Genomic DNA, 27882 nt, shown 5'->3' with positions numbered 1-27882 from the left:
TTTGACACTCTTTCTGCTCTCCCGCCTCAGACCAGTGCTTTTATCTGGTATTTCTGTTTGTCTTTATTTAAAATATTTCTTGGCCACCTTTCTTAGAATACTGTGTACAGTTCTGGCCACTACACCTAAAAAAAGAATATTGTAGAGCTGGAAAAAGTGCAGAAAAGGGCAACTAAAATTATCAAGGGGCTGGAGCATCTCCCCTATGAGGAAAGGTTACAACAGCTGGGATTATTTAGCTTGGAAAAAGGAGGGTAAGGAGAGACATGATAGAGGTGTACAAAATTATGCATAGTGTGGAGAAAGTGGACCGGGAAATTTTTCTCCCTCTCTCATAATACTAGAACCCAATGGGGTCATGCTATGAAGCTGATTGATGGGAGATTCAGGACAGATAAAAGGAAGGACTTCTTAACACAACGCATAGTTAAACTATGGAGTTCACTACCACAAGATATAGTAATGGCCCCCACTTTGGATGGCTCTAAAAGGGGTTGGACAAATTCCTGGAGGAGGCGTCTATCGAAGGCTACTAGTCCTGATGGCTATATGCTACCTCCAGTACCAGAGGCAGTATGCCTGTGTACACCAGTTGCTGAGGAACATGGGTGGGAGGATGCTGTTGCACTTGTGTCCTGCTTGTGGGTTCCCAGTCAACAGCTGGTTGGCCACTGTGTCAACAGAATGTTGGACTAGATGACCCTTGGTCTGATCCAGCAGGGCTCTTCTTATGTTCTTAAAGTAACTGGTGGAATCTCTAGGCCAGGATACAATGAGCAGCAGGAGTTCCCACACGTTGCAGTTGTTATGTGGCTTGCTGGGGAGTTTAAAACATACCAAGATAGCACATGCATTTCCTTGGTGGTAGATCAGACCATCCCCTCTAGCGTTTCATTTCCAGTAGTGCCCAGCCAGGTGCCCCTGAGGGTTCAGGAGGCAGACCAAGAAGGCAGCGGACTTCCGCTTTTGCTTGTCACTGGCATTTGTTATTTGGAAGTACATGTCCTCTGTACATGGAGGGTCCATCCTTAACCATCATGCTTAATAGCTACTGACAAACTGGTCTGCCATTAATTTTGTCTAATCCTTTGTAAGAACACAAGAACTTCCTTAAGAACGTAAGAGTCCCCCTAGATGAATCCAAAGGCCACACTAGCCCAACATCCTATCCTCTGCAGTGGCTCCAGGAAGCCCACAAGTAGGGCAGCATTACTCTCCCACTGTTATTCCCCAGCAACTAATATTCAGAGGGATGTTGCCTCTGGTCCTCGAGCTAGCGTGGAGCCATTATTGATGTACTTACTTAATTTACTTACAGTTTTTATACTATACAGTATTTATAGTATACTGCAGCCTTCCCCAATCTGGTGGCCATGCTGGCTGGGAATTATGGGAGTTGTAATCCAACACGTCTGGATGGCACCAGGTTGGGGAAGGCTGGTATATTGTAAGAACAGAAGAACAGCCCTGATGCTGGATCAGACCAAGGGTCCATCTAGTCCAGCATTCTGTTCATACAGGGGTCAACCAGCTGCCTGCGGGAAGCCCACAAGCAAGACAGGAGCGCTGCCCATGTTCCCCAGTAACTGGTTTACATAGGCACACTGCCTCTGATACTGGAGGTAGCACAGAGGCATCAGAACTAGTAGCCACTGCAGTATACTGCAATAGGCTGCCCTATCACAGAGTTCTCAGGACAGCTTACAAGAAATAAAATGTTTAAAATGCAATGACAGCACAGACAAGGCCAGTCACACAGGTCCTGATCAGGGAAAACCCTGGAGACAACTTTATGGTAAGGACTCACACAACTCTTGCCCTGTCCATGCAGTTGCATTTCTGAATCCACAGAAAAAGTGGCTTCTGCTGTACTCCGTAATGTCAAAAGATTCTCGTCGTTTCCTGTGCTCAGGTGGAAGGGGTTGTTAGCTACAGTTTTCTTGAGTAACATGAGTGGAGGTTCTTCAAGCAAGGCCTGGCCAGGTTAAGAATGTGACCATTGCCTTGCGGCATCAGATTGAAGGTCCAGCTAGTCCAGGAAGCACAGTGCCCCCAGCAGTGTCAATGTCCATCAGAGGTTCCGTTGCTGTAGTTGGTGGAGTGCAGCAGGCTTGAGGGCCAGGTTATCCTAGGCATCACCCATAAACAACTGAATGTTGTCAAGGCTGGGGGTGGGCAGGGAATTGTATCCGAGGATGGCTCTCGCCTCCACTATCCAGCTTGACTGCCTACTAATAGAGAGGTAAAATTGAAGCATTGAAAATATGCATTTTATAATCACCCGGATTTATTCCGTCAGAGAGTATTACAACCTTTTTATTTTCATGCGTGGCAAATGTAATCTTATCTGGCGCGCCGGCTGGCCTAGCTCAGCTTGCTGAATCCGTTTTGCAGCAGAAAAGCTATCAAACGCCAGCCTTCTAGGGCACACTGTGTCTGCATGTTAAAGTTGCTTGAACGCATTAAAGCAGCTGAAACGTGCATTAAAATATGGCACTTGGAGAATAGGATATCTATGCAATTAGCCATCTGATGCTTTCAACAGCTGCTTGTAAGTTAGATCCGGTGTATCAACAAAAGGGTACCTTGGAGATTTTGCAGAAGAAAGGAAGGAGAGTAAGCGAGCTGGCTGCAGAGGAAGCCTTCCATTGGGAGCAAGGAGCATCTTTAATTTGGGGCAGGGGTGGGGTGAGGAGATGTCTATGTCTAGTTGGTGGATTCACCATAAATGAACAGTCGTAGCTCACAAGCACCGTGAGCACTCCATTTTAACTCTCTCTCGCGCGCACGGTGTTCACGCTTTGCGAGCTGATAGTGCTAAACCGGTCCACATGCTTCCCAGGCACCAGGGAGCCCGACTCCTGCCACTGCGAGTTCAGGAAACAAAATCCTATTAAGATAACGTCACGGCCTTTCTGTTTTACTCTTTGCAAGCCAGCAGTGGCATCGTGAAATGGCACAACAGGGAGATTCCTGCTGCCAGGGAGCCGAGCTCTAGATAAGACTGGGAAGGGGTGGGGGGTGTTGAGCCTCTGCCAGGATTCAAGCAGAGGTGACCAGGAACTGGGAAGCCGTCCAACCATTTGGGGGTGCTCTCTGCTGGAACACCGTCTTACCCACCTGGATGGGGACTTTGTGTTGCTTCCACCACCAGCACCACCACACCAACTTCCACTGAATGGGATGTTCTGCATTTCGATTGTTTTGCAGTTTTTTGAAAGGGCCTCATTATTCTGTTCACTGCAGTGCAGGGTAGTTCATTCATTCTCCAAGCTGCCAGCAACTAGACAGTTAGGTTTCATCGTGGCCAAAAGGGGATCATTCTGGGTTCTCTAGCATGGTGCCTGTGGGCACTTCTCGGTGCCCACCAGGCTTCCTGCCCCTCCTGGCTTTGGGGGTTTTTTAAGTTGTTTTTTTAATTAAAAAAATAACTGGGAGGTTGGGCATGCTGCAAAGCGGAGTGTCAACTTCCAGCGCCGTCTTTATTTCCAAGAACACCACTGGGTCCCATGTCTGTGAGCCTCAACAGTTTGCTTTCTGTAAAATGACCGTTGGAGCAGAAAACTGTGGGCTCAAAATAATGATGTTGTGTTTTGGAGCTCAGACCCCACCTCTGTGTTGTACTTAGATTCTTGGACAAGTTACTTTTCTTTTAGTCTCACCAGTTTGCCTTCTGGGAAATGGGTTTTTGGTGGCTGGCCATGCCCATCGTGGCAGCCATTTTATGAATGGCCAAACCAACCCACAGCAACCATATTGTGAGAGCACCTATGACACACTATCAACATTCCAAATATGGCCACTGACCCCTGGCAAATTTGGGGTAGCGGAGGGGCGCGTTATCTGGGCCTGTTCATCTTTCTACACATGCCAGCCCTGCCTCAGCTGGTACAGCAGTCTAGAAATGATAGCCTGGATTTCCAGATTTGGACCCTGAGTAATCTGCCAGCTGCTCATCCCTGCTCTAGATATTGCCAAGCAGACTATTATTGTTGTTGTTATTTATTGAAATGTTGTTGTTGTCGTCGTCACCTTTCTCTTTAAAAAGACCCACAGTGACTTACAACAAAATTATTAAAACTTACAAAATATAAAATTGCTAAACATGATTGCCATTAAAAAACCAAAACATAATAAAATAGCTAAAACATCAGTACAGACCATAACCAAAACCACTGATGGATAGAAAGCCCATCATATGCCTGTCTTGACCTGGAGCTAAAGAGATGACAAAGTTGGCACCAGTCAGGCTCTGCTGGTGGGAGCATTCCACAGCTGGGGGGCCACCACTGAAAAGGCCCTCTCCCTTGTTGCTGTCTTCTGAACCTCTGTTTGAACTCCCTCAGAGATGGCATTCTGAGGAGGGCCTCAGGCTAGATCTGAGAAAGTTGTCACTCCATTGGCATCTGCATTTTCTCAGTGTTTCATGCCTTCTGCTTCTCCCTGGAATGGGTTGATGCAGGCTGCTGGCAGATAACATAATAATCCACAATATCACAGGTGTCCATGGACTTGTGAGAGGCCTCCTGTCTGGGGAAGGTCAGGATCCTTTTGTTCCCCATTTTGGTACAGTATGGTACGCTCGTTTGGGGAGATGGATGCAAACAGCTGTTGTGCTGGTGGAGTACATGGTGTCTCTGTTTTCCCAGGTGACCCCGAGTTTGGATGGCAAAGAAGGGGAGCTCTTTGTGAAGGGGCCTACGGTGTTTCAGGAATACTGGAACAGACCTAAGGAGACCCAGGATGCCTTTACACCTGACGGCTGGTTCAAGACAGGTACTTTGCTTGGGGAGGGGCAAAAGGTGAGGGGTAGAGCCACCACCTGCTTTACATGTAGAAGCTCCCATGTTCAATCCCTGGGATCTCTGCTTAAAAAGGACATGAAGTCAGAAACCTTGGAGAACCTCTCCAGACAGTACTGGGCTAGATGGGCTAATAGCCTGAGCCAGGATGAGATAGCTACTGATGTGCCTATGTGTTCTATAGGGCAGGAGCCCCAAGCTTTTGGGGTTGGTGGGCACATTTGGTGTTTTGAAAGTGTCATGGGCACTCTCACAAAATGGCTGCCATGGGGTGTGTGGCCAGTCACAAAACACCCATTTCCCAGAAGGCAAATTGGTGGGACTAATAGAACAGTAACTTGTCCAAGAACAGTAGTGCAAGGCAGAGGTGGAGGCTGAGCTCCCAAACATAAAACTACTGTTATGAACTCAAATAAAGATGGTGCTGGAGGGCAGCCCTTTGCTTTGCAGTATTGCAGGTTCCCAGTTAAAACAAACTTTTATTTTATTTTATTTTATTTTATTTACTTATTACATTTCTATACCGCCCCATAGCCAAAGCAATCTGGATGGTTTGCGGCAATTAATTACTGTATCATTTGTATTCTAAAGCAGCAAAGAGTCTTGTGGCACCTTAAAGACTTAACAATTTTATTATGGCATAAACTTTCATGGGCTACAATCCTCTTCATCAGATGCGTGAAGTGTTATTCTGCGTTGTGTGTGTGTGCGCGTGTTGCATGCTAGTATGCAAATTACACTTGGCCTATTCATTTCATTTGTCCATACAACAACCCTGTGAAATCAATATAATTCCCACTCAAATTTCCCTATCCACATTAAGCAGAGATTTGAACCCAAGTCCCACTGAGCCCAACTTGCTCTCCGGTTACAGCAGTAAAATGGCTCTCGTGTGCTTGCTCCTGTGGTTGAGCTGATAGAATTTCTGCTGCTCGTATGCACCTGGTTGATCTCAATCCCAGAAACCTCTCTCATAATACCAGGAATGCTGTGGCATCCAACGAAGCTGAATGGTGGGAGATCCGGTACATACAAAAGGACAGAGTGCCTAATTGAACTATGGAATTTTCTTCCTCATGAAGTGGCAATGGCTACCAATGCGGATGGCTTTAAAAGGGGATTAGACAAATTCGTGAAGGGCAAGGCTTTCCGGCTAGTCATCATGGTTACAGGCCGCCTCCGGTATCAGAGGCAGTATGCCTCTCAGCGCCACTTGCCAGGAAACATGAGCAGGAGGTGCTGTTGCGGTCGCGCTCTGCTTGTGGGCTTCACATTGGGGCATCTGGTTGGCAATTGTGCAAACAGAATGTTGGACCAGGGAGGTCTTTGGTCTAATCCAGCCTCAGGGCTCTTCTGATGTTCTTAACTTCCTCATCCATCCCTGTTGTGAATGCTGTGTAGCCCGTCCGTCCGTCCGTCCGTCCGTCCGTCCTTCCTAAAAAATGACCTCTTTGAATGATTTGGCTGCACAAGGGCCTCCACAGCAGAACTCTGGAATGCAAAGGCACCTGTTAGAATTGTGTTTGGCCTCTTATGCCTGCTGCCCCAAAGCCTTCTGTTTGCCTCCTTCCCATTACTGTCATTAGCTGCAGTGGGATGTTTGAGTAAGTATGTACACACAAGATACGCATTCTCTCTTTGTTCAGCCCTTGTTATCATTAATCGGGGGGGGGGGACCATCTTGGGTGCCTGGTTAATTTTATTTCCATCAGTTTGGCCTCTTTCCATGCGCACCCACCCCCTTCATTTGCATGGGGACACCTCCTTTCTGCACTGCTTCTTGGTCTGCTGGACCAAGAAGACACATGCACGAAAGAGGGAAAATGTAGCAGAGTGCTTAAGAATCTGTGCTGTGAATGGCAAACGTCCCCGGTTTGAATCTCGCCTCTACGATAACTGGCTAAGTGGCCTTTGGCAAGCCACCGCCCCCCACCCCCCCGCCGCCTTAGTCTTCCATCTGCAATTTGGGGATAACAATACCAACCTACGTTGCAGGTTCATTGTATGGATCAACACTCCAGCGCTATATAAATATTTAGTGTCATTGTTATGGCTGACTCAGTCACACCAAGCTGATGTTTTGGTGCCTTCACTATGGCCTTTTTATGTGTTTTCTGCTGATTTGGGGAAGGTGGAGGGTGGTCATTTAAATTAGAAGAATAAGAGCAGTAGCTAGGCAAGTTTGGCTCATGCTGCACTCCTCAAGCAAGGAGTGGAGACACGCTGCAGCTTCATGGTGAGAGGCAATGCAGAATTGCGGGGTAATTTTAAAAAACAATTTTTAAAAAAAAAAGTCGACCCTCCTGATGAATATTTCAGATGCAAAGGAATAGCATGCATTAATTATTGTAAAGAGATGTCTTTAGGAGAAAATGATTTTGAAATTCAGTTTAATTTCATTGTAATGCACCGCAAACAGGAAGGGAGTATGTGTGTTTAATTGGCTCTCGGGGGTACGGCCTGGAAGATGGCATGCCTTTGTCACAGACCATTAGCGATACAGACTGCATAATGAGAAACTACAATCAGCTCACAGCTGCTGGCTCCTACGGGGAGAGAATGATATTAAATGGAAATCAGTATAAATTAAACTTAACCCTTTCGCAGGCCAAATTTAACTTCCAAGCTAGAAATGCTGGCTGCAGGTGGGGGGAATAAAACAACAGTTCCTCTAGACTAGAGGCGAGTTGGCAATGTCTTGGCAGCAGCCCTCGGTTTTTCCACTCTTAATCTCATTTGATGGGGAGAGAGCGATGGCATTTTGATTGTTTTCCCCTTCCCAATTTTCCTCCTGTCGCCTTTTTGAATTCTTTGAAAATATTGGGGCTGGCAACATATTTCCAAGGGTGATGCCACCAGATCAACAGTGAAATGCAAATGTCAGGCCGCCTTGTTCGCTATTCAGAGAACTGTGCATGTTCTGTGTACATGTATAAAACACACATGCACACACAGACACACCTCTCCATTCTTCATCCCTCCCCTCCTCCCTGATGGCTGATGTCACAGCTTGCGGGGAGGCCTTCTGCAACCTGAGCGTCAGAAGTCTTTGAGTTCTGCTAAACCCTGCAACTGTATTCTGTGGTTTTACCAGGCACTGCCCTTGTGTTTTCGAACTCATCTCTGTAGCAGCACCGTCTACAACCTCTTTTGAAGAAAATGAATACTGAAATACTCAGGAGACTAAATTCCATGCTTGTACTGTACAGTCATGAAGCTGGTCCATGAAGGCTGGTCCATGAAGTCACGAAGAGTCGGAAGCGACTGACTGAATAAACAACAACACTGTACAGTCAGATGCACAGAAAACGCACAGCCTTGGCTATCCACAACAGTCCAAACAAGCTCTCAGATTTTAGCCTGGCGAATACCAGGGAGATACCTATTCCGGGGTGAGGGTGGGGCATGGGGGGGGGAGGTTTATGAGTAGCTGCAAAATGGCTGCTACTAAGTGTGTTCTAGAGGATGCATTTGAATGAGCTAAACAGAGTTAATTACTGCCATAGCATTCCCAAAGAATGCAAATGAGGCAGATTCAAAAAACTACTAGCCATCTTAGATTCTTAAGTGTTCAAGCAACCAGGCACCTGGGATTGTTCAATCCCTGGGCACTGATGTGTTTGAAGTGCACCCACATGTAAAGGAAAAGTCTGAGAAACACAGAATGAACAAGTGGAGGGGCTCTACTTAAGATGCAAGCTGCTTAGTGTGAGTAAACTAAAAGGCAACCTGGGTCCCCAGACCTGGGTCCCACCTTGTGTCTCAGCATAGTTGCACAATGTGCTTCCTTTTGCTGTTGTGGGCAAAGTGCCCGGAGTGGTGAGGCTGCTAACAAAGCATTCTTCAAGGGTGTGGGGAAGCTGGCGTGTGGTTGGGGCAGCAATACAATTGGAGCAAAATAAACCTGGTGACGGTGCACCACTCTGCCTCTGATAACTTCTGAGCCGTAATTTAGCATTCTACTGATTGCTAATGACAATCCTAGAAACCAGCAGGTCAGCAAATGAAGAATAATTGCTGGCAGCAAAGCACTTGGTGGCACTAACATGTTACACCTTGATGGATTGAGCCACAGCAAGGTGGAGCTCCAAAGCCCTAGGCAGCTGATGTCTATCAGGGGTCAAGTAAGAGACCTAGAAGTAGGAGGTGATGCCCAGTGGAGATAAAGCTGTCAGTGGGGCGATGGGGGGAGGTGTCTGTGTGTGTCTGCTTATGAAAGGAGACCTTGCTGCTGTCTGTGTCTCTCCTTGTGGCTGTTAAGGATCTCACATTAGGATGGCAGTTGCAAATCTTTAATTGTATGACATGTCAAAGTTCTCCTGCGTCTTGACACGTAAGCAAACAACTGGCATATAAACTGGCAGTTGCTGGCCTGTGTGTGCAAGACCCTCCTGGGCATTGGCTGAGCTTCTGTGATATCATGACATATTCACCAATGCTCCAATCTCTCAGTCGTCTGTTGGCAGATTTGTGTGAAGAGGGTGAAAGTTCACTTTATTTAGGGAGCACCGTACACATCACATACATCCTGCTGTCATGATATAAATCCATAAAACAAAATAAATGCATCCCACCTCACTAGGACCATTGTGTTCCACGAGCTGCAGTGACCCAGATGCATGCAGAGCATGAAGCTAAGCAGGTCTAGTTCTGGTCAGTGCTTGGAGAGGAGACCACCTGGGAACCCCATGTAGCCACCTCGAGTTCCATGATGGAAGAAAGGTGGGGTATAAATGTAATAAAATAAAATAAAAAGTGATATGTTCTGAGGCTCATGACTACAATGACAGCTGCTTGTATTGGCCATTTTCCTGACATACTTGCTAAATGGCTAAAAAATGGTGGTGTGCTAAGTGCTAAGGAATAGTGGTGTGAAAAAACAATAGTCCTTGCACATGAGCCTCATGTCCATGTTTTGAAAATCCATTCATTGCTTTTGTGTTCTCCCAAGGCTTAGAATGGTGGATACCATGTGCCAGGAACATTCCCTCCCCAGGCCCAGTGGAAATGAACACCAGAGTGTTGAATGGATATATCAGTTGAACTTGAAAGGTGGGCTTTCATCTTGAGTGTATGCGTGCCTCCTCCCCACTGTGCAAAGAATTTCTCCTGAAAGAAAAGCACCCTGTAGCATGAATAGCACAAATAGGCAAGATCATATAACCACGTTCTCCCCAAGGAAATGCCAGCTCCATTCATATTTGCCAAGACATCCAGGAAACGAACCTAGGAGTATTTGGAGAGATTTATTTTCAATTACAGGTTGAGGCAGAGGCATGAAATAGTGTCGACGTTGAAAGTAGTGCATAAATCCTGTGAGCAAATCCATGTATATCAGCTCCATATAATAAGACTTTATTGATTGCTATATTGTATCTGTCAGAATAAAACTCCCTTAATGCCTGCATCAGGGCCAGGAAGATAGAGGGCTCGGCTGGTAACAGAATCTGATTCAAGAATCAATACAGTTTGATTAATATGTCGTTAAGAAAGTAAGAGTTATTTAACTTGTTTGATGTGGGCTTTAAAACGGTGACTTATTTCTATTAAGCTTCCAGTGCTTTTGAGCAGTGCAAACCCCCCCCCACCCCAAATGCAATCCATGCAGCTCTTTTGCATGTAACCAAATCCTGCTTTTTTTTAGCATTCAGAGCTTTTATTAGGTTCCTTTTATAGAGGCCACAGTCACCATCTTTCAGATGCGGTCCTTATAGGTCCAAATTAGGGCTTTGCATACTCCCAGCTTCCACAAGCGCACAGGAACATAATGCTTGAATTCAACATATTGAGTATCTTAAGTTTAAAAAAAAAAAAAGTGGGTACCCAAGGGATGTGCAAAATCTATCCCTTGATTTCCATAGAGTTTTCTGCCTTTCCACCCCATGGTCTCTGATATCCACAGAAATTCTGCAAAGTATCTTGAATATCATTGCTTTTAGGAACTGCAGCTTAAAAAAATCAGCTTATAAATCAGATGCACGTCAGAGTGTACATTCCAGCGTGGGTGATTCCATTGCTTCAGTGGGATATAGGTGCTGTCCATTGCTTTCTGTGGAACACATAGTTACATGTGGAGGTGGTCTGTTCTTGGCAGATCATGCCCAAAGCAAAAAGGCTTGAGAGGATACAAAAACAACTCTATGATTCTGGTATATTTTACACCACCATTTCCTTATACTGCAATTTAGAAAGACTGTCAGGAGAACTGCCAACACAAGCAGCAGAACACGTTTGTGCATCCAACCCCGATATATTTTATTTTCCTTGATGGAAAGGAAACCCACTAGAATTAGACAGAAGGTAGGCTCAAGATCATTGTCTGCACCTTTGGAACTACTTGCAATATCCACTTCAAAAATGGGTGGATTTCCTTCTGGCAGGTTAAGCTTGAATAGATTTGGACCTCAGAAGGTAGGTGACCAGGAGTCCCAGCAATCAGAGCGTAGGATGCTAGAGCTCTACCAAATGCTTGCCCCTTCCCCAATGGCTCTTAGAAGCCAGATACATTATGCTAGATTGGTAGATGTGCCTGGTTGGTATGACCCACTCAGGAGTAGAATGGCTGTCACCTTGGCACAGAATTTCAATTTGTTTTGCTTTTGGTGCTGCAGGTTCTACTCAGAGTCCCCTCTGATCCCTTTGCTCTCCAGTCCTAAGAGTACAGACGCATGGAAGACCAAGAAGCCCCTTGGCTTGACCTTGGCTGGTCTCATTCTCTTCCCTTTGATGCCAGCCAGCGCGGAGGAGGTTAAGCAGATGGCACACTGGAGTGCCCACACTGTGAGTTGGCGGTGGCTTTCCCTGGCACCTTCCCAACCCCAGAGAGAAGCAGGTCTTTCCTACTGCAAGGCAAGCATTTGTTTCCATTTGTGGGCGTTCGCACCTGAGATGGAAATCGCTTGCGCCTGTTCAGTGTGAGCTATAAATAGAAATGGGCCTAATTAAAATCCTAGCATGCAATGTGTTCCGCACCCCCTCCGCTGTTTGTTTACATTTTCTCTCCCAGTCATAAATTCGATTAATACTATTTTTGTTGTTTAAAATTATTGCTTAATTATGATCTCCTGCAAACGTTGCATATGACTTATCAGCAGGGCAAGCCCACTGCAAGAAATACATACCCGCCCCCCCAGGCTGGGAGGAGGGGGAGTTTTGCAGTCCCTGCTGAATGCCTCCAGAGCAGCCTTCCTCAACCTGATGATCTCCAGATGTGTTGGACTGCAACTCCCATCATTCCCAGCCAGCATGGCCAGTAGCATTTTGGTAGACCCAGTGTGGCCTGGCAGATGGAGTGGTGGTTGTCTCAGCCTGGGGAGATCAGCTCTTTAAGGCCCACTCAGCCTTGGCTTCTGCGTAGCTTCACTGCATGGTCTCTTTCTCAACATATTCTTGCCAATGGATGCCCCCCTAACCTCCTTAGCCCCAGCAACAGAGGAGCTCAACCTTGCTTCAGGTTTTGATCATGGAGTGGAGTCTTGCAGTGCCATTCCTGGGCCAAGAACGCCATCAGAGCTTCTTAATCTGTACCAGCTCTAGAGTCACAGGAAAGGCATGAATGCCTCTGACTTCCCAGCAGACATTTCTATATACCAGAATGGGTGATTGCTTTATAAGAGAATAAATAGACACAAAAGGGACATTAAACATGGAAATATACCAGAAATAGCGGTGAGACATCTTCATCTCTTTGGGCTATTCTGTCTTTGGCCTTAAGGTCACAGTATTTTGAGGAAAAGAAAATCTAGGGACCGTTGAAGTGAGCAGCTGCAGAACTGAAATTCATTAACTAATTTTATGCAGCGTCTCAGAACTGTGGTTAGTTCTTGCACAAAGAAGAGATAATTGTCCCCCATTTGCTGTTCAAGCTGTGACGCACTAGCAAATGCAGATTTATGTTTAAGGTATGTATTTTATGTTTTCAAAAGCCGACTATTGGGGATACATATTATCTAGTCCCAGTTTCTTTAAGCTAGCTAATCCCTTGATATGCCATAACTCAGGTGCACCTTTGGATTTCCATTCATGTATCTGGCAACGTTTTCTTCTACTTCATATTTTCTTCCCATTTCACTTTTCGAGCATCTCTACACCAGCCTAAAATCCCACATTTAAAACAGGGCTTTCTGCTTCTGTTTTAAATGCAGGATCGCGACGAACTCCCTTGACACGCACCCCTCCCCCCTTTCCCCCTTCTTTTCCCCCTTATCTGAGGCTTCCATATGTTTCATTACACAGCCGCTAGCTGGTGCTTCTCTTATTGAAGCTTTTCCTTTTTCACAAGGGAACTCAAGCTGAACTCAAGTGCAATAATTTGATAGCTCATTATCTCTGATTTTTTAAACAATGGAATAAAGGTAATTTAGTGTGGGAGACGCTGTGGAGGTTGACAGTGTCATCTAAAGGACTCGCAAACTTCCGTGAGTAACCAATCTCAATAGCAGGATAAAAGTTCCGTGTGAACAAGCCCTTCATCTCACCACCACCAAGGCAGCTTGGCTGGCCAGGCCATGCAGTCTCCTAGTTCTTGTATGTGAGGGGATTCATTGAATTCCTTGTATACGAGCCTGCCCGGGTTTTAAGATTTTCCGGGGAGGCCTTTCTGTCAGTCCTGCTGACATCAGAGGCACGTTTGGTGGGGATGCAAGAGAGGGCCGCTCCCAGGCTCTGGAACTCCCTGCCAAGGGAGGCGAGGTTGGCCCCCTCTATGTTAGTTAGTTAGTTAGTTAGTTAGTTAGTTATTTATTTATTTATTTATTTATTTATTGCATTTCTATCCCGCCTTTTTTCCTCCAAGGAACTCAAGGCAGCGTACATGATCCTCCTCCTTCCTCCATTTTATCCTCACAACAACAACCCTGTGAGGTGGGTTGGGCTGAGAGTCTGTGACTGGCCCAAAGTCACCCAGTGAGCTTCCATGGCCGAGTGGGGGCTAGAACCCGGATCTCCCGATTCCCAGTCCGGCACTCTAGCCACTACACCACACTGGCTCTATGTTGTCCTTCTGCCAGCAGGCAAAGATGTTTATAATCAGGAAGGCCTTCGGCATATAAACTGGTTTGTGGCTGAAGGGGATTTTAATTGGCTGGTGCTGTTTATTTCTTTTATTGTGTTGTTTCAGTGATGTTTTTAATCTGTTTGATTTTATGACTGCTTTACGTTTATTTTAATCTTGGTTTTAATACTTCTAGTTGCCTTGAGTACCATTTTCAAGGGTGTGAGGAAAGGCGGGATATAAAGCAAATAAATAAATAACTGCCACAAATGGGGACAGGGCAACTGATAAGAACCACATTGCTGTAACTCTGTGCCTTTGTTTTCACTCCTTTCTCTACACCCTCTGTCCCTGCACACCTCCCCATACCTTCAGCCACCTTAGTATCTGGAAGACATGGCTTTGTTTTCCTCCCCAGTCCAGGGCCAAATGCCTCGTTTTAACTTGTTATTTGTCCAGCAAGACAGTAGGAAAGGAAAGGTTCCTCCTGTGCAAGCACCGGGTCATTACTGACCCCTAGAGGGATGCCGCTTACGCTGGCGTTTTCATGGCAGACTATAGCAGGGTGGTTTGCCATTGCCTTCCCCAGTCGTGACTACCTTTCCCCCAGCAAGCTGGGTACTCATTTTTACTGACCTCGGAAGCATGGACGGCTGAGTTGACCTGCGCTGGCTACCTGGGACTCAGCTTCCGCTGGGATCGAACTCAGGTCATGGGGAGAGTTTCAGTTGCAATACTGCCGCCTACCACTCTGCACAATACAAAGAGAAGCCCCTGACTTCTGTGGGCTCCTGGTTCCCCCATCCCCTCTGTAATCCTGCACAGATAACATCACTGGGAGCAATTGCCCCAGGCTCTTTGCTTTCATCAGAAGCCTCCCTCTGGGCTTCACTCAAGACAATTGAGAACATATTTACTCAGAACTAATGGCATTGTGATGGAAGCAGAAATGGGGAAGGGAGGGCTGCTCTTGATGGTAGCTTCTATATATTTATACAAAGAGCTGCTTAGAAATCTTTCCCCGGCCACCCTCACTGCTGCCACCACCACAGCTACCATCTCCACATCCACCCATTGCTACCTTGTTGGGTTGTTTAGTAATCTTGTTCATGAGATACACTGGAAGGTTGCTGCACAGAGGGGGGAAAGAGTTATTGCTTGTTTTAGCTAGACATGTAATTGATCCCGGAGCTGTTCTGCAAAGGGCAGGAGCAGAACAAAGGGGTTTTTAACTCCAGCATCTTGGTTATTGCAATCACTTTTTGCCAGGATTCAGCCTCTCAAGATGCTGAGCGGCATGGCAGGCTCCCTTTTTTCCTTTTCACCATCTGCAGTGATGTCAATAAATACTTAAATGCTAGTGTGAGGGAAGGGGGGGAGGGGAGGAAGGAAAGAAAGAAAGAAAGAGAGAGAGAGAGAGAGAGAGCAAGCAAGCAAGCAAGCTTCCCATTTTTAGTGACCTACTTCCTTCTTTGGAAACCCTCTAAAAGCATCTTCTGCCTGAAGCAACAAGATGCGTCTTCTCCCCTTCGAACTGCTGAAAGTAGTGCGAGATCTTTTTCTTTTTTATCATACTAGAAGTTAGGGTCACCCAATGACATTGGTTGGCAGGAGATTCGAGACAGAAAGATTTACGGCCACTGGTCAGGGATGTTGAGCTGTAGTTCAAAACATCTTCAGGGCACCACTTTGGAGAGGGTTGATGGGTTTGGACATAGGGAAACTTTTGTTCAAATTCTGACTGAGCCCTGAGGCTCAGTGGGTGAACTTAGGCCAGGCATGTTCCTTCAGTCTAACCTACCTCACAAGGTTGTTGTGAAGAAGTGCTAGAATACAGATGTAATTTATAAAGGCAACTCAAGCCAGCCAGCCAAGTTGCACACTGCAGGGGAAAGCATTCTAAACAGTCACAGACTCATTATTCAGTTTGAACTACATGGAGTTCTTGGACAAGTTGCTACAGTTTGAGATGTTAGACTGCCCCCCCCCTTTCTTCCCCTCTTTGAAATCAAACATCTAATGCATTATGTCTTAGCTTGCCCATGTGCCGTGAAACCCGTAAGCTTCTAGTGTACTGTTAGCCCTGGGGCACAAAACTGTTTGGTGGCATGTTGCCATCATAAACCCAGGGAGAAGAAGCAAGTCAGTGATACAGCCTTTCAACGATCCAGAGATCTCAGGCGTGGCATTTTTGAAATTGTATGGGAAAGAGCCACCTTTAATCCCCCAAGCTTTTGGGGAGGTGGTGATCCTTCCTCAGCCACATTTCCCAAGGCAGGATGGGGGATCCTTGCTGATGGTCTGGTCACCCCTGGGTCTTCCTGGACTGAAAGCAAGGAAGGCGTGCTCCTAATTGTGTGATGGCCCATATTCTAATAAGTTGGGCAAAGGTGTGCTTCCTGTGTGCACTCCTGGACCAAACAAGTGCTTTCCAAACACACCAGCACTAATTGTAAAGTAGTTGAGCCCACTTCATTGTTGAAAGTTCTGCAGCAGGAGCCTGTCTTGTTTTGGAAAAACAGGCCCTTAAAATTGGTCTGAAAAGAAGGCTAGAAGATCCCTCTGGGTGAGATGGGGATGCCCTGCCAAGAGTTGTGCCCAGCAGTTAGGGAGGAGATGGGCAAGTGGCATTTCAGGGCTGGGCTGTTGGCATTTGGGTCAGCCACAGCTTGCGGCAAATATCCAGTGCAGACACAACTTGTAAATGATGGTAGTCCGTTTGTGCCCATTGCTCAGCCTTCTGGGATACAAGATTTGCATCCAATGCTGGTATGAACCCGGCAGTCCGCACTGGAGATGGGGGAATCTGTTAGTTTTGCTTTCTCTCACATTCAGATTTATTATATCTCAAGTTCTTTCCATCCTGAATATAAAGGAATCGGTGAATTATAGTCAGCTCTTATCAAAAAGCAAACTGAAACAAAATTCTCACCCATTCGCCGGCCAGATTCAATAGGTACAGTTGTTTCTAGCCTGGAGAGAGGCCCATGTTATACAGTCAGGGTCAGAAATATTGGAACAAGGATACCTGTTTTGGCAGTTGGCCTCTGTACACCACCACACTGAAGTTCAAAGGAAACACACCCAGATGGGAGTGAAGTCAAGACTTTCAGCTGTATTCAAGGGGTTTGACAAAAGTGGAGCATTAACCATTCAGGAAGGACAGCCAGTGGCATACACACACACCCATCGTTGGTGGCTCATAAGTAATGGAACAAACCAACATCATTTCAAACTTAAGGATCTCCTTTAATACCTGGATGAAAATCCTTTGCAGTCAATGACTGCCTGAAGTCTGGAACCCATGGACATGACCAAATGCTGAGTTTCCTCCCTCAAGATGCTTTGCCAGGCCTTTACTGCAGCTGCCTTTAGCTGCTGCTTGTTTGTGGGTCTTTCTGCCTTCAGTCTTGTCTTCAGTAAGGGAAAAGCATGCTCTATTGGGTTGAGATCAGGTGACTGACTTGGCCATTGAAGAACATCCCACTTCTTTGCCTTGAGAAACTCTTGGGTAGCTTTTGCTGTATGTTTTGGGTCATTATCCATCCGCAATATGAAGCAGCATCCTATCAGTTTGGCAGCATTCGGCTGAATCTGAGCAGAAAAGTATAGCCCTATACACTTCACAATTCATCCTGCTGCTTTTATCAGCAGTCAGGTCATCAATAAACACCAGTGACCCAATTCCATTGGCAGCCATACATGCCCATGCCATAACACTGCCTCCATCATCTTTGACAGATGATGTGGTATGCTTTGGATCATGAGCTGTTCCTTTCCTTCTCCATACTTTTCTCTTCCCATCATTCTGGTACAAGTTAATCTTGGTTTCATCAGTCCAAAGAATCTTATTCCAGAACTGGGCAGGCTTTTTTAGGTGTGTGCTGGCAAAGGCTAATCTGGCCTGTCTGTTCTTGAGCGTTACCAGTGGTTTGCACCTTGTTGTGAAGCCTCTGTATTTACATTCATAAAGCCATCTCTTGACTGTAGATGTTGACAATGACATGCCTACCTCCGCAAGAGCGTTCTTGACCTGGCTAGATGTTGTGAAAGGGTTCCTCTTCACCTTGAGCAGAATTCTGCGGTCATCCACTTTAGTTGTCTTCCGTGGTCTTCCAGGCCTTTTGCTGTTGCCGAGCTTGCCAGTTAATTCCTTCTTTTTCAGGATGTTCCAAACTGTCGTATTGGCCACTCCCACTGTTTTTGCTATCTCTCTGATGGGTTTATTTTGTTTCCTCAGCCTAATGATGGCCTCCGTCACTCGCATGGACACCTCTTTGGAGCTCATGTTGGGAGTTCCAGTGAACAGCTACCAAATGCAAATGTAACACTCAGAACCACCTCCAGGCCTTTTATCTGCTGGATTGGTCGTGGGGTACCTAGGAAACAGGCCACACCTGGCCATGCAGCTGCTTGTCAGCCATTCGTTCCATTACTTATGAGCCACCAGCGATGGGGGGGGTGTATGCCACTGGCTGTCCTTCCTGAATGGTTAGTGCCCCACTTTTGTCAAGCCTTTTGAATTACAGCTGAAAGTCCTGACTTCGCTCCCATCTGGGTGTGTTTCCTTTCAACTTCAATGTGGTGGTATACAGAGGCCAACTGCCAAAACAGTTATCCTTGTTCCGATATTTCTGGCCCTGACTGTACCTGCCTGCCATGTAGCTGTTAAAGACAAGGAGCCTGTCAGAAAAAAAGAAGTGGCAGCCCTAAGTCAGTACCACAAACACGGTTGAATATACAGGGATAGCCCAGACTTTGAAGAGCAAAGCACTCAAAGCCTTGAGCCTGGGTGGACAAATCCATCAGTTTTGGATTCTCTCCCATTCAGTTAAAAAAAATCATCTCAAGTTCTTTCCGTACCAAATATGAAGAAATTTTTGAATTTTGGTAACTTCTTACAAAAAATGAACAGAAGTGAATTCCCACCCATCCTTAATCCAAACACACACACACACACACACACACGCACGCACGCACGCAGCACCAGCAAGTTCAGCTCATGTCAGTCCTTTGCTTGCCCTTGCTAGCACCCTTTTTGTCCTTTCCTTCTGCAGAGAGAGGTGGTGACAGGACTGGTGCAGTCTGTACAGCAGGAATCCAGGTTTTGGCACAGGAAAAGAGGCTGGCTCCTTCTTCAAGGCAGGCTCCTGCTTTGTCCACTCCCTGGATTTCTAGCTTTGCTTTCCTGTGCCCAGAGCTGTAGCCCAGGACACTACCAGGCAGGGATCCTGACAGTCCCACTGGCTAGTAGCCAAATGGGAGATGGAGGAGTGGGTGGCTGGACCTTCATCACTGGCAGGCTGAATTGTCTTCATTGAGGCTCCTGCTGCCTCTGCCTCCCAGGTACCTGGAGCGATTCCACACACAGCACCTCCTCTGCATCCTCCCCAGTTCTGCTGGCTTGGCTCCATCCTGCTTCTTGCCGAGGAAGAGCTTATTAGCAGAGTTCTCTGCAGAATGCCCTTGAGTGGGATTCCTTTTCGTTCTTTCTGTTTCTATTTTTTATTTTTTTAGGTGTAAATGGCAGGGGAGGCTCCACCAGTGCCTCAGATTCTTTCATCTCGGCAAGGCTTTGCCCTTTCTCGCAGTGTGACTCCGACAGCAGGCTCTGTGCTGCTGTGCGTAGAATACAAACAAACTCCCAGAGTTTGGAGCATGACAAGAATTCCATTGCAGGCAGGCTGCTGCATGCTCCAGAGCCTCTGCTGCCACGAGTGCTTCTGAGATCCACATGTGCCTGGTTACCTCCTTCTCTCCCAGGCATGGGCTGCTGGCACTCACATCCAGCAAAGGGAGGGCAGAACAGCAAGATGATGCTCCCCCATGCAGAGTGAGAGAGGGATGTAACAAACTGAGGCGCTCAAAAGCCTTCCACCATTGCATCTTATGGCCTTGATCCCATGGAACATCCAGCTGTGCGTATTACAGTGCTTTTGGATTTCAAAGCATGTTTTGGGCCCTTCCATGGGTGGGAAAGTCTGACGCAAAACACCTGTGATGTAGCACAGGATTCTCAGGTGCACATAGGTTTGCAGGTTTGTGATTGGGGCCTGCACGTAACCACTCCTACTGGAAGGGCCATGGCCTCTGCCTGCAGAGCTTGCAACCCATCTAGCATCTCATTCTTTCTTCCTCTCTCCATTCCCTTCACTTTCCTTTCTTCTACTCTGTGAGCTTCCCTGATACTGCATAAGAACAGTTGCCAGCAGGACTGGTGAAACTGTCTTTTTGCTGGCAACTGCTGAAACATTTTTGCCCTGGCTTGATTGCCACATTATCAGTTGTGACATTTTCAATGCGTCTGGTCTCTGAGGACTTCAGTGTTCAAGGAAACATTGAATTCCCTCGGGTCCGGGTACTGAGTCTCTTTCTGCCAAAGGGCCAAATTCCATTTTGAAGAAGCTCCTGAGGGCCGCATTCCGGTGCTGGGCAAGGCAAAAGGGGTGGAGCCTAAACACCAAAAACACCATCGTATTGTAGCTTGAAGCTCTTACTGCCTGCGACTAAGCCTTAGGAGAGGCATTTCAGCCATTTAGAATGGGGGGGACAGGACACAAAGGCCAGGAAACCACCAAATGGTTGGCAGTCGGGAAAGGGGGCGGGGCCAGGGAACGTGAGTGTGGTCATCTGGGGAGCCCCCGAGGCCTGTATTGGGATCCCAGCTGGGCCAGATTTGGCTTCCCTGGTTCAACACCCCTGCTCTAAATCATGACTCTAATATGTATCTAAATAGATGAAGCCTAAATGCCAGGTGTGTGACTCAAATGGGGAATCAAGTAAGCGTATGCAGGTGGAGGGCTTTGGAAGAGCACTGGCCTCTCCTTTTGTGCTACCACTTCCCTCACAGAAGCCTTTGATGCTTTATTAATCATGACTACAGTGGGAGTCCAGCAGATGCAAAGAGCCCACAGGAGAAACTACAGAGGGAATCTGTGAGCAGGCTCCTTGGGCCAAATGTCCCTTCTGGGCCTGATCATAGACAGCTGTTCTCTAAACCAAGTTGCTCTCCTTGAGAGACACAGGAGTCGTGACAGGCATCTCATGAGGCTCTGAAACATACAAGGTCCTCTGCTGGTTTACCATTCGAATTAAATGACTAGGAACTTGGATGATGATGATGATGATGATGATGGTTAGCTGACATTTTCTGGAAGCTGGATCCAGAACCTCCATTTTTTCCTGCACTCCTGTGTAACTGCAGCATCCACACATAGCCCCGATTCAGATGCTTCCAGGGCCGGCATCAGAGGTAGGCATCTTTGGGCAACTGCCAAGGACCACACACCTGCAGGGGCTCACAGCCGCTCTCTGGAGCCTGCTGTTCATTGTTCTCTTTGTTGCTTCTGCCTGTTCACCTGCCCTTTCCAAGAAAGCCAGCAGTGGCAAGAGTGACATGCTACAGCCACACCCTCCATCTGCCTTGAGCTCTCCTCGATGGTTGTGTGGATTGGGCCTAGAGGGAGGAAGTAAGCAGCCATGCCTTGGGGAGGAGGGGGCACAGAGAAGAGGGCCCCTGAAGGCATCTTGCCCAAAGCCCCCCCGCCCCAGCGGAGCTGGCACTAGACACTTCCCTCTCCACTTGCCTAGAAGAGCCTTTCCTGTGACCCCTTTGCGTCGTCTCCTTCCCTGCCATCTGATGTTTTCCCCCTTCCCTATCATGCCCAACAAACATAGGTTGCAAACACTTCAAGCAGAAGCTGTGCCGCTTCTTTGTTGTATGCAGCACACAGCACATGGCTGGCCCTGCATAAATGAAAGGTAAAAGGAGCCATCTGTGTGGAGTCAAGCACTTGGGGTGGGGGGTTCACCGTTTGACATATCGAGGTAGAGGTAGGCTGTAAACAGGGACAGAAGCCAGTTATTATGCACCTTAAAGGAAATGTGCATTAAGCCATTAGGAGGAAGATTTGAACCACCGGGGGAGTGAAAATCTGCCCCAAAGGGGAGAGCAAAGAATCTGATTAGTATTAAAATGGATCTTGGCAGATTCATGAGTGATGCATCATTTCTTAGTCTGAGGCATCGCATCACCTGCAGAGGTCTGGAGCTTGGCAAATTGATGAGTGATATAATTTCTTTGTCTGAGGCACCGTCACCTGCAGAGATCTGTGGATTTTTCTCCCCCCCCCCCCGCCTCTCTCCTCATGTAGTTTGGGTTTACTGGAGGTGGCTCAGGTTGTTTTAACTCAGGACCCACCTGCACACAGACAGGAATCACAGCATCGCTTGGGCTTCTGCTTGGTGGCCTGGCAAAAACTGGTGTCATTTCTGGCATTTGTGGATTTTATGTGGAGTTACAGTTCAGAAGGCTGTAAAAGGGCATAGATGAAAACATGGATACATGGAGGGTTGGTGGATCAGAAATGCATTTTTGGACTCTCTTTAGCGGCCTGGCTATGAGGACTATTATTTAAAATATTTCTTGGCCGCCTTCGGGGCAGAAGCCCTCCCAGGGTGGCTTACAACAATAAAACATATAAAAACAATTAAAATATTAAAAGTGATAAAAATATAAAAACAACAATAAACGCCAACAGTAAAACCACCAATGATGTTAACAGCAGCAACAGCAACAATACAGTCATATCAATAGAAGGCCAAGGTAGAATAATATGTTTTCAAGGCCTTCTTAAAAGTCTGCAATGATGGAGCATGGCGGACCCCCGATGGCAGCTTGTTCCAAAGGTGTGGGGCAATTGCAGAGAAAGCCCTCTCACGTGTGGTCACCCACCTGACTGCTGTCATGGGTGGGCAAATGAGAAGGGCCTCTGTTTCTGAACTTAAAGTGTGGGCAGGCTGATATGGGTGTAGGCGGTCCTTCAAGTAACTTGGTCCCAAACCCTTTAAGGCTTCAAACGAGCACTTTGAATTGGGCTCAGAAATGCACCAGTAACCAGTGCAGCTGGCGCAGTATAGGCATTATATGATCGAATCGCCCCCACCAGTACTCAGGAGACCGCATGCTGCACAAGCTGGAGTTTCTGAACTGTCTTCAGAGGCAGCCCCACGTATAGCGCATTACAGTAGTCCAGCCTGGACGTGACTAGTGCATGGATAACTGAGGCAAGGTCCATCCTCTCCAGAGAGGGCCACAGTTGGCATACCAGCCTAAGCTGGTAAAAAGCACTCCTGGACACTGCAGCCACCTGGGCTCCCCCGGTTAGCGCAGAGTCCAGGAGGACTCCCAGACTGCGCACTTGGTCTTTGGGGGGAGTGCAAACCCGCCTAAGACCAGTTGTAAACCTCCATCTGAAGTAGTTGGTTTCCCTACCACAGTACCTCTGTCTTGTCTGGATTAAGTTTCAGCTTGTTCACCCTCATCCATCTGAAAACAGCCTCCAGACCTAGTTCAAGAGTTCCACAGCCTCCCTGGGATGTGCAGATGGAAATGAGAGGTCGAGCTGAGTATCATCCGCATACTGATTACATTTCAGCCCAAACCTCCTGATGATTTCCCCCAGCGGTTTCATGTAGATGTTAAAAAGCATGGGGGACAGGATAGAACCTTGCAGCACCCCACAGGCTAATGGCCATGGGGTTGAACCAAAGTCCCCCAGCACCACCTTCTGAGACTGCTTCTCCAGAAAGGACCAGAACCACTTTAAAACTGTGCCTCCCAAGCCCCATCCAGATAAACGATCCAGAAGGATACCATGGTCGATGGTATCGAAAGCTGCTGAGAGGTCCAGAAGAACCAAGAGGGTTGCACTCCCCCCTTCCATTCCCCGGCGCAAGTCATCAACCAGGGCGACCAAGGCTGTTTCCGTCCCATAACCAGGCCTGAAACCTGATTGGAATGCATCTAAATAATCAGTTTCATCCACAACCGCTTGGAGTTGTGAGGCCACCACACGCTCCAGCACCTTGCCCAAGAATGGCAAATTTGACATAGCGCGGCGGTAATTATCTGGAACCATAGGATCTAAATTTGGTTTCTTCAGCAAGGGCCTCACCACAGCTTCTTTCAAAATCTTGTGCCAAAGAGCTAGATTGTGGGGAGTGGGGGATTCCACTGGGTTCCTCCCTGCACCTCTGATTCTTTTCCATACTCTTCTACCTTGAGATGATGACCCTTGGGGTTGGCGGGTCAGGGGGCTGGCTGGCGTGCCCCACAATTTAATTAAGACTGCATGGCAGAAAACCACCCTGATGTGATCTTTCACCCGAGCCTGGGAGACTCAGTCCCTGGTTGATGTTGCACTTTCCTTGCAGCTGTGTGTGGCCCAGGTACCACGGGGGCAGGGGGGCTCCCTATCGTCCAGGCTGCTTGCGTGCTCTCAGTGCCCTCCCTTTCCCCCTGTGCACTATAAATACATTCCCTTAGTCCATCCCAGCACACTGTATCAATCTTGTTTAATAGACTGGAAAGCTTAATGCGCGGTGGCGGGTCGCGGGGAGCATCGGGGTGATGGATTGTGCCTTCCTGGAGTCGAGCATCGTTGATGTATAATGAAATATTTATGATTTATTCCAGCTAATAAACTGGAATGAAGTGTGTGATATATGTGAGCAGATGGGGAACTATTGATGCAGCTTCCATTGGGGGAGTGTGGGGAGGTTTATGTCCGTAATACACACGTACACACATCACAGGCCCTTGCATGCCATAAACTCCGCACCTCACATGGCTGTTGTGGGGACAACCGATTCCCATCCCATCATTAATCTTTTACTCCTTCCCTCTAATTGTTTGTCGTGCCGCATCCCCTCCCATGCCTGTTCTGCACAAGCCACAAACAAACCTGCCTTTGTACGGAGTGCCTTTTATCCAAGAGCTTCACCATGCTGGAATTTTAAGAGTATGGCACTTACACTTCCAATGGCAGTTTCTGCAGTGGGTGTAGTCAAGTCCAGGAGGAGACCAGACTGACACCTGCCAAAACTTGCTCTTGGAGTTCAGCCCTGCTGCCTAGGGCTCATCCAAGACAGTTTGGGGTCTGAAGCGGAAAATCTAAATGGAACATCCCCTTCTCCCCCCACCCCCCAACTTACATTAATGGATGATGCAGGCAAGTTTCTGCAGTTCAAAGGATCTCGCATGCGACTCAATGCCCCTTACCTGGTGCCAGGAAAGACTTGAGGAGTCTGTTCTCCATCCACTGCATCGTACATGAGCTGTCCCGCCAGCTGTTCCCCTCTCAGCCTAATTAGCTGCACTTGCCAAATACTTTCAAGATCCCTCTGATGAAAGCTACCGAAGGCATGCAAAGTGCTGTTGTTGCCTCTGACTGCTTCAAAGAAGAGCTTCCCAAAGGGGGTCTCCACGCTGGAATGCCACTTGTCCTGTCAACATGCTAATTCAGAGAGCTCGGCAACTCTCCAGGTAACAGGCCTCTTGCAAAGGAATCCAGCGGGGAAGATACTTCATTCTGTCTGTACCATTCCAAAGTGAAGGATCACCGTGCCACTGAAAGAGCCTGGTAGTGGGAAATGCCCTGGGAGAGTTTGCCAAGCAAAGGAAGATGCCCTCAGAAGTGGGGGTCTGAGCATCCAGGAGTCTAACGTCCACCTCAGGAAAGGCCCGCAGAGGCTCCTTGTCCTGCCCAGTGCTTTGGAGCCTGGGGCCGAAGGTGCCAAGAGGGGAGCGCTTCCAAAGCATGCCCATCGCTAAACGCCTCGCCTTTGCTTTCAGTGATATCACAGGCCTGCGCTGGGATCCTTGAGACTTCCATCGTTGCAAAGCTCACAGCACCTCCAGGATCAAAGGAAGCAATGAAGGGTCATTTAAATTCCCCTGGAGAATCCTGCATTTTTGGTGGAACATAGCAGGTGTATAGATCACACCTAGTCAAAGTGTGTCTGTCAAGGTTCCCCTTATGCAACCCCCTTAGCAACTCCATAAGGATCTCTTTCCTCCTTAAGGAAACCTTCCTTCTTTTAAACTTCCCCTTCCCAGTAATGTGGGGTTTAGGCTGTAGATGTGGGGTGACTGACACTCTAGACACAGGGTTTAACCACAACAGTTTACCAGTAGATTTAAAGCAAACAATTTACAACTAAAGGTAGTTACACAATAGAGCTAAGTGATACAAAAGGCATTAAAAGAAAATAAAAGTTGCAAAATGCGAGTTCCTTTACCCTAGCTGCCCTTGGAGTTTTCTAGGCTGCTGCTTCCTGCTCACTCTTCAGACTCTGCTCTCACTTCAGGCTTTCACTGTCTCCCCGCCTGCTGGCTGTCTTGCTCTCTTTATGTACCCTCCTTCCCCAAAACTGAAAGTACTGCTTCAAACCTGAAGAAATGAAACTTAAGTGTAGAAATGAAACTGACGCTTAACCGGAGAAATGAAACTACTTGGAGTGAAAACCATAATTAAAAAAACATAACTATATCCTTCATAAAAATGTTGAGTCAGTACTTTTAGTTTAACTTGCTCTGATTAGAGAATCCTCTTTACAATCCCCTAACCCTTTCTTCACAATCCTTGCTCGAATTTACTTAGCTGCTGTTGTAAAATAATGCAACATGATTGGATATGCATTCGTACACCTCTAAAAGCAAATAGGCCACTATATCATTTGTTCACCACCCAGGACACTGAGACACATAATAAGATAGAAACCCTTTTTCTGGGAGTATCATAATGGACAGAACAATAAAGTGAGGGGGGGCTAAATCCTTTATGCAGCCACCTCCACAGAAATATAATCTATCCTGTAAAGCAGGGGTGTAGAACCTCTTTCAGCCCGAGGGCCAAATTCCATTTCGGAGAAGCTCTTGGGGGGCTACATTCCGGTGGTGGGCAAGGCTGATGGCAAAATAACCAAAATGTCAGCATATTTTAAATTAACGCTCTTACTGCCATTATTTAACCCTAAGGAGAGGCATTTCAGCCTTCTTAGAATTGTGAGGGGTGGGGAAGCTGGGAATCCCCCAAATAATTGGTGGGGCAGGGGAAGGGGCGTAGCTCTCTGGCAAACCCCAGGATGGATTGGGGCCCCAGGAGGGCTGAGATTCTGCACCCTTCCTTAAAGGCATGTGATCGTAACATGCCTTCCACATAGGCAATTGGCATCTGCTAGAACCTCATTTCTGTGAAGGCTTTCCTCAGCTGTGGAAAAGTGATATTCTCTAGATGCTTTGCAGTTTGGTGATCTATTTTTTATAGTGGCCAGTCGTGAAGAAGAGTGATTATTATGAATCACTTCTTTATCTATCATGGCTAAATAGCCATTGATAGTTCTCTGCTCCTCCACGAGATTTGCGAACCCTCTTTGAAGGCCATCTGGCTTGCTTTGCAAGCAGAAGACCCCAGGTTCAATCCCTGGCATCTCTAGTTGAAAGGGTCAGGTAGCAGGTGATAGAAAAGAGCCCTCCCTGGCTGAGACCCCAGGAGAATTGCTGAGAATACTCAGCTGGGCGGACCGATTTGTAGCTTGGTATATGGCAGCTCTGTGCACTCACAGGTCCAGCATGTTTCTCTCTGCTCCCTCCTTTGATAATCAAGGAGCTCCAGACCATGACTCCCAGTCTGCAGCAGGCAGGGCTCGGTAGCTACGTCTAGCCCTTCTTGTGGGGAACCAGAACAGCAAGGCAGCTGCCTTGGTCCTAGCTGACCTTTCCGACGGGCAGCAGATGGCACAGGGGGAGAAAGGGATCTTGTGCTTGTCCCATGTAGCTGAGTACAGCTTCCCAGAGGCCTGGAAGGGCGTCACTTAAGGATGTGGAGAGAATAAGTGAGGGTGATGCCAGAGAGGCCAAAGAAAGAAAGACAGCCAGGGCCAAGTCACTCAGCCGGGTGGAAAGGAGAGTTGTGTTTGCCAACCAGACCAATCCTCCTCATAAGGGGAGCCCTGAAGCTGGAGCAGAGCGAAGTGAAGAACAGAGTGAAGAGCCCCGCTGAAGCAGACCAGAGACCCATCTGTGTAGTCCAGCACCCTGTTCCCACAGCGGCCAACCAGATGCCCTAGTGGGAAGTCCACCAGGAGGACATGAGCACAACAGCCGCAGCCTCCTGCTTGTGTTCCCCAGCGACGGGTGGCCTCATCCTCGTACATGTTTCTCCCCGTGGCCAACTCGATGCCTCCAGGAGGTCCAAAGCAGGGCATGGAGGCCACCGCCCTCTCCCCACCCCCACTTGTTCCATG

At 47.5% G+C, this 27882-nt stretch overlaps 1 protein-coding gene and 1 long non-coding RNA gene across 12 annotated transcripts in view; one reads left to right on the top strand and one right to left on the bottom strand.

Moving 5' to 3' along the window:
- The window catches only part of ACSF3 (acyl-CoA synthetase family member 3), a 101673-nt gene that overhangs the window by 47374 nt on the left and 26417 nt on the right, over window positions 1-27882 (top strand). For all 11 annotated transcript variants that reach the window (XM_084812739.1, XM_084812738.1, XM_084812742.1 and 8 more), the window contains one exon: window positions 4650-4776. In XM_084812739.1, the coding sequence (XP_084668865.1) occupies window positions 4650-4776 (127 nt within the window). The remainder of the gene's footprint in view (window positions 1-4649; window positions 4777-27882) is intronic.
- On the bottom strand, window positions 21822-25961 carry LOC146338774 (uncharacterized). The gene is made up of 3 exons (XR_014784700.1): window positions 25876-25961; window positions 24857-25489; window positions 21822-22106 (listed from the first exon to the last, which is right to left on the bottom strand). It is a non-coding gene; the product is annotated as an uncharacterized LOC146338774 (long non-coding RNA).

The sequence above is a fragment of the Heloderma suspectum genome, chromosome 8 (genome assembly GCF_057233095.1).
Source record: "Heloderma suspectum isolate Gila_16-S chromosome 8, 16-S_ref, whole genome shotgun sequence".
In the NCBI taxonomy this organism is placed as follows: domain Eukaryota; kingdom Metazoa; phylum Chordata; class Lepidosauria; order Squamata; family Helodermatidae; genus Heloderma; species Heloderma suspectum.
This window is presented reverse-complemented; position numbering and strand designations above follow the sequence as displayed.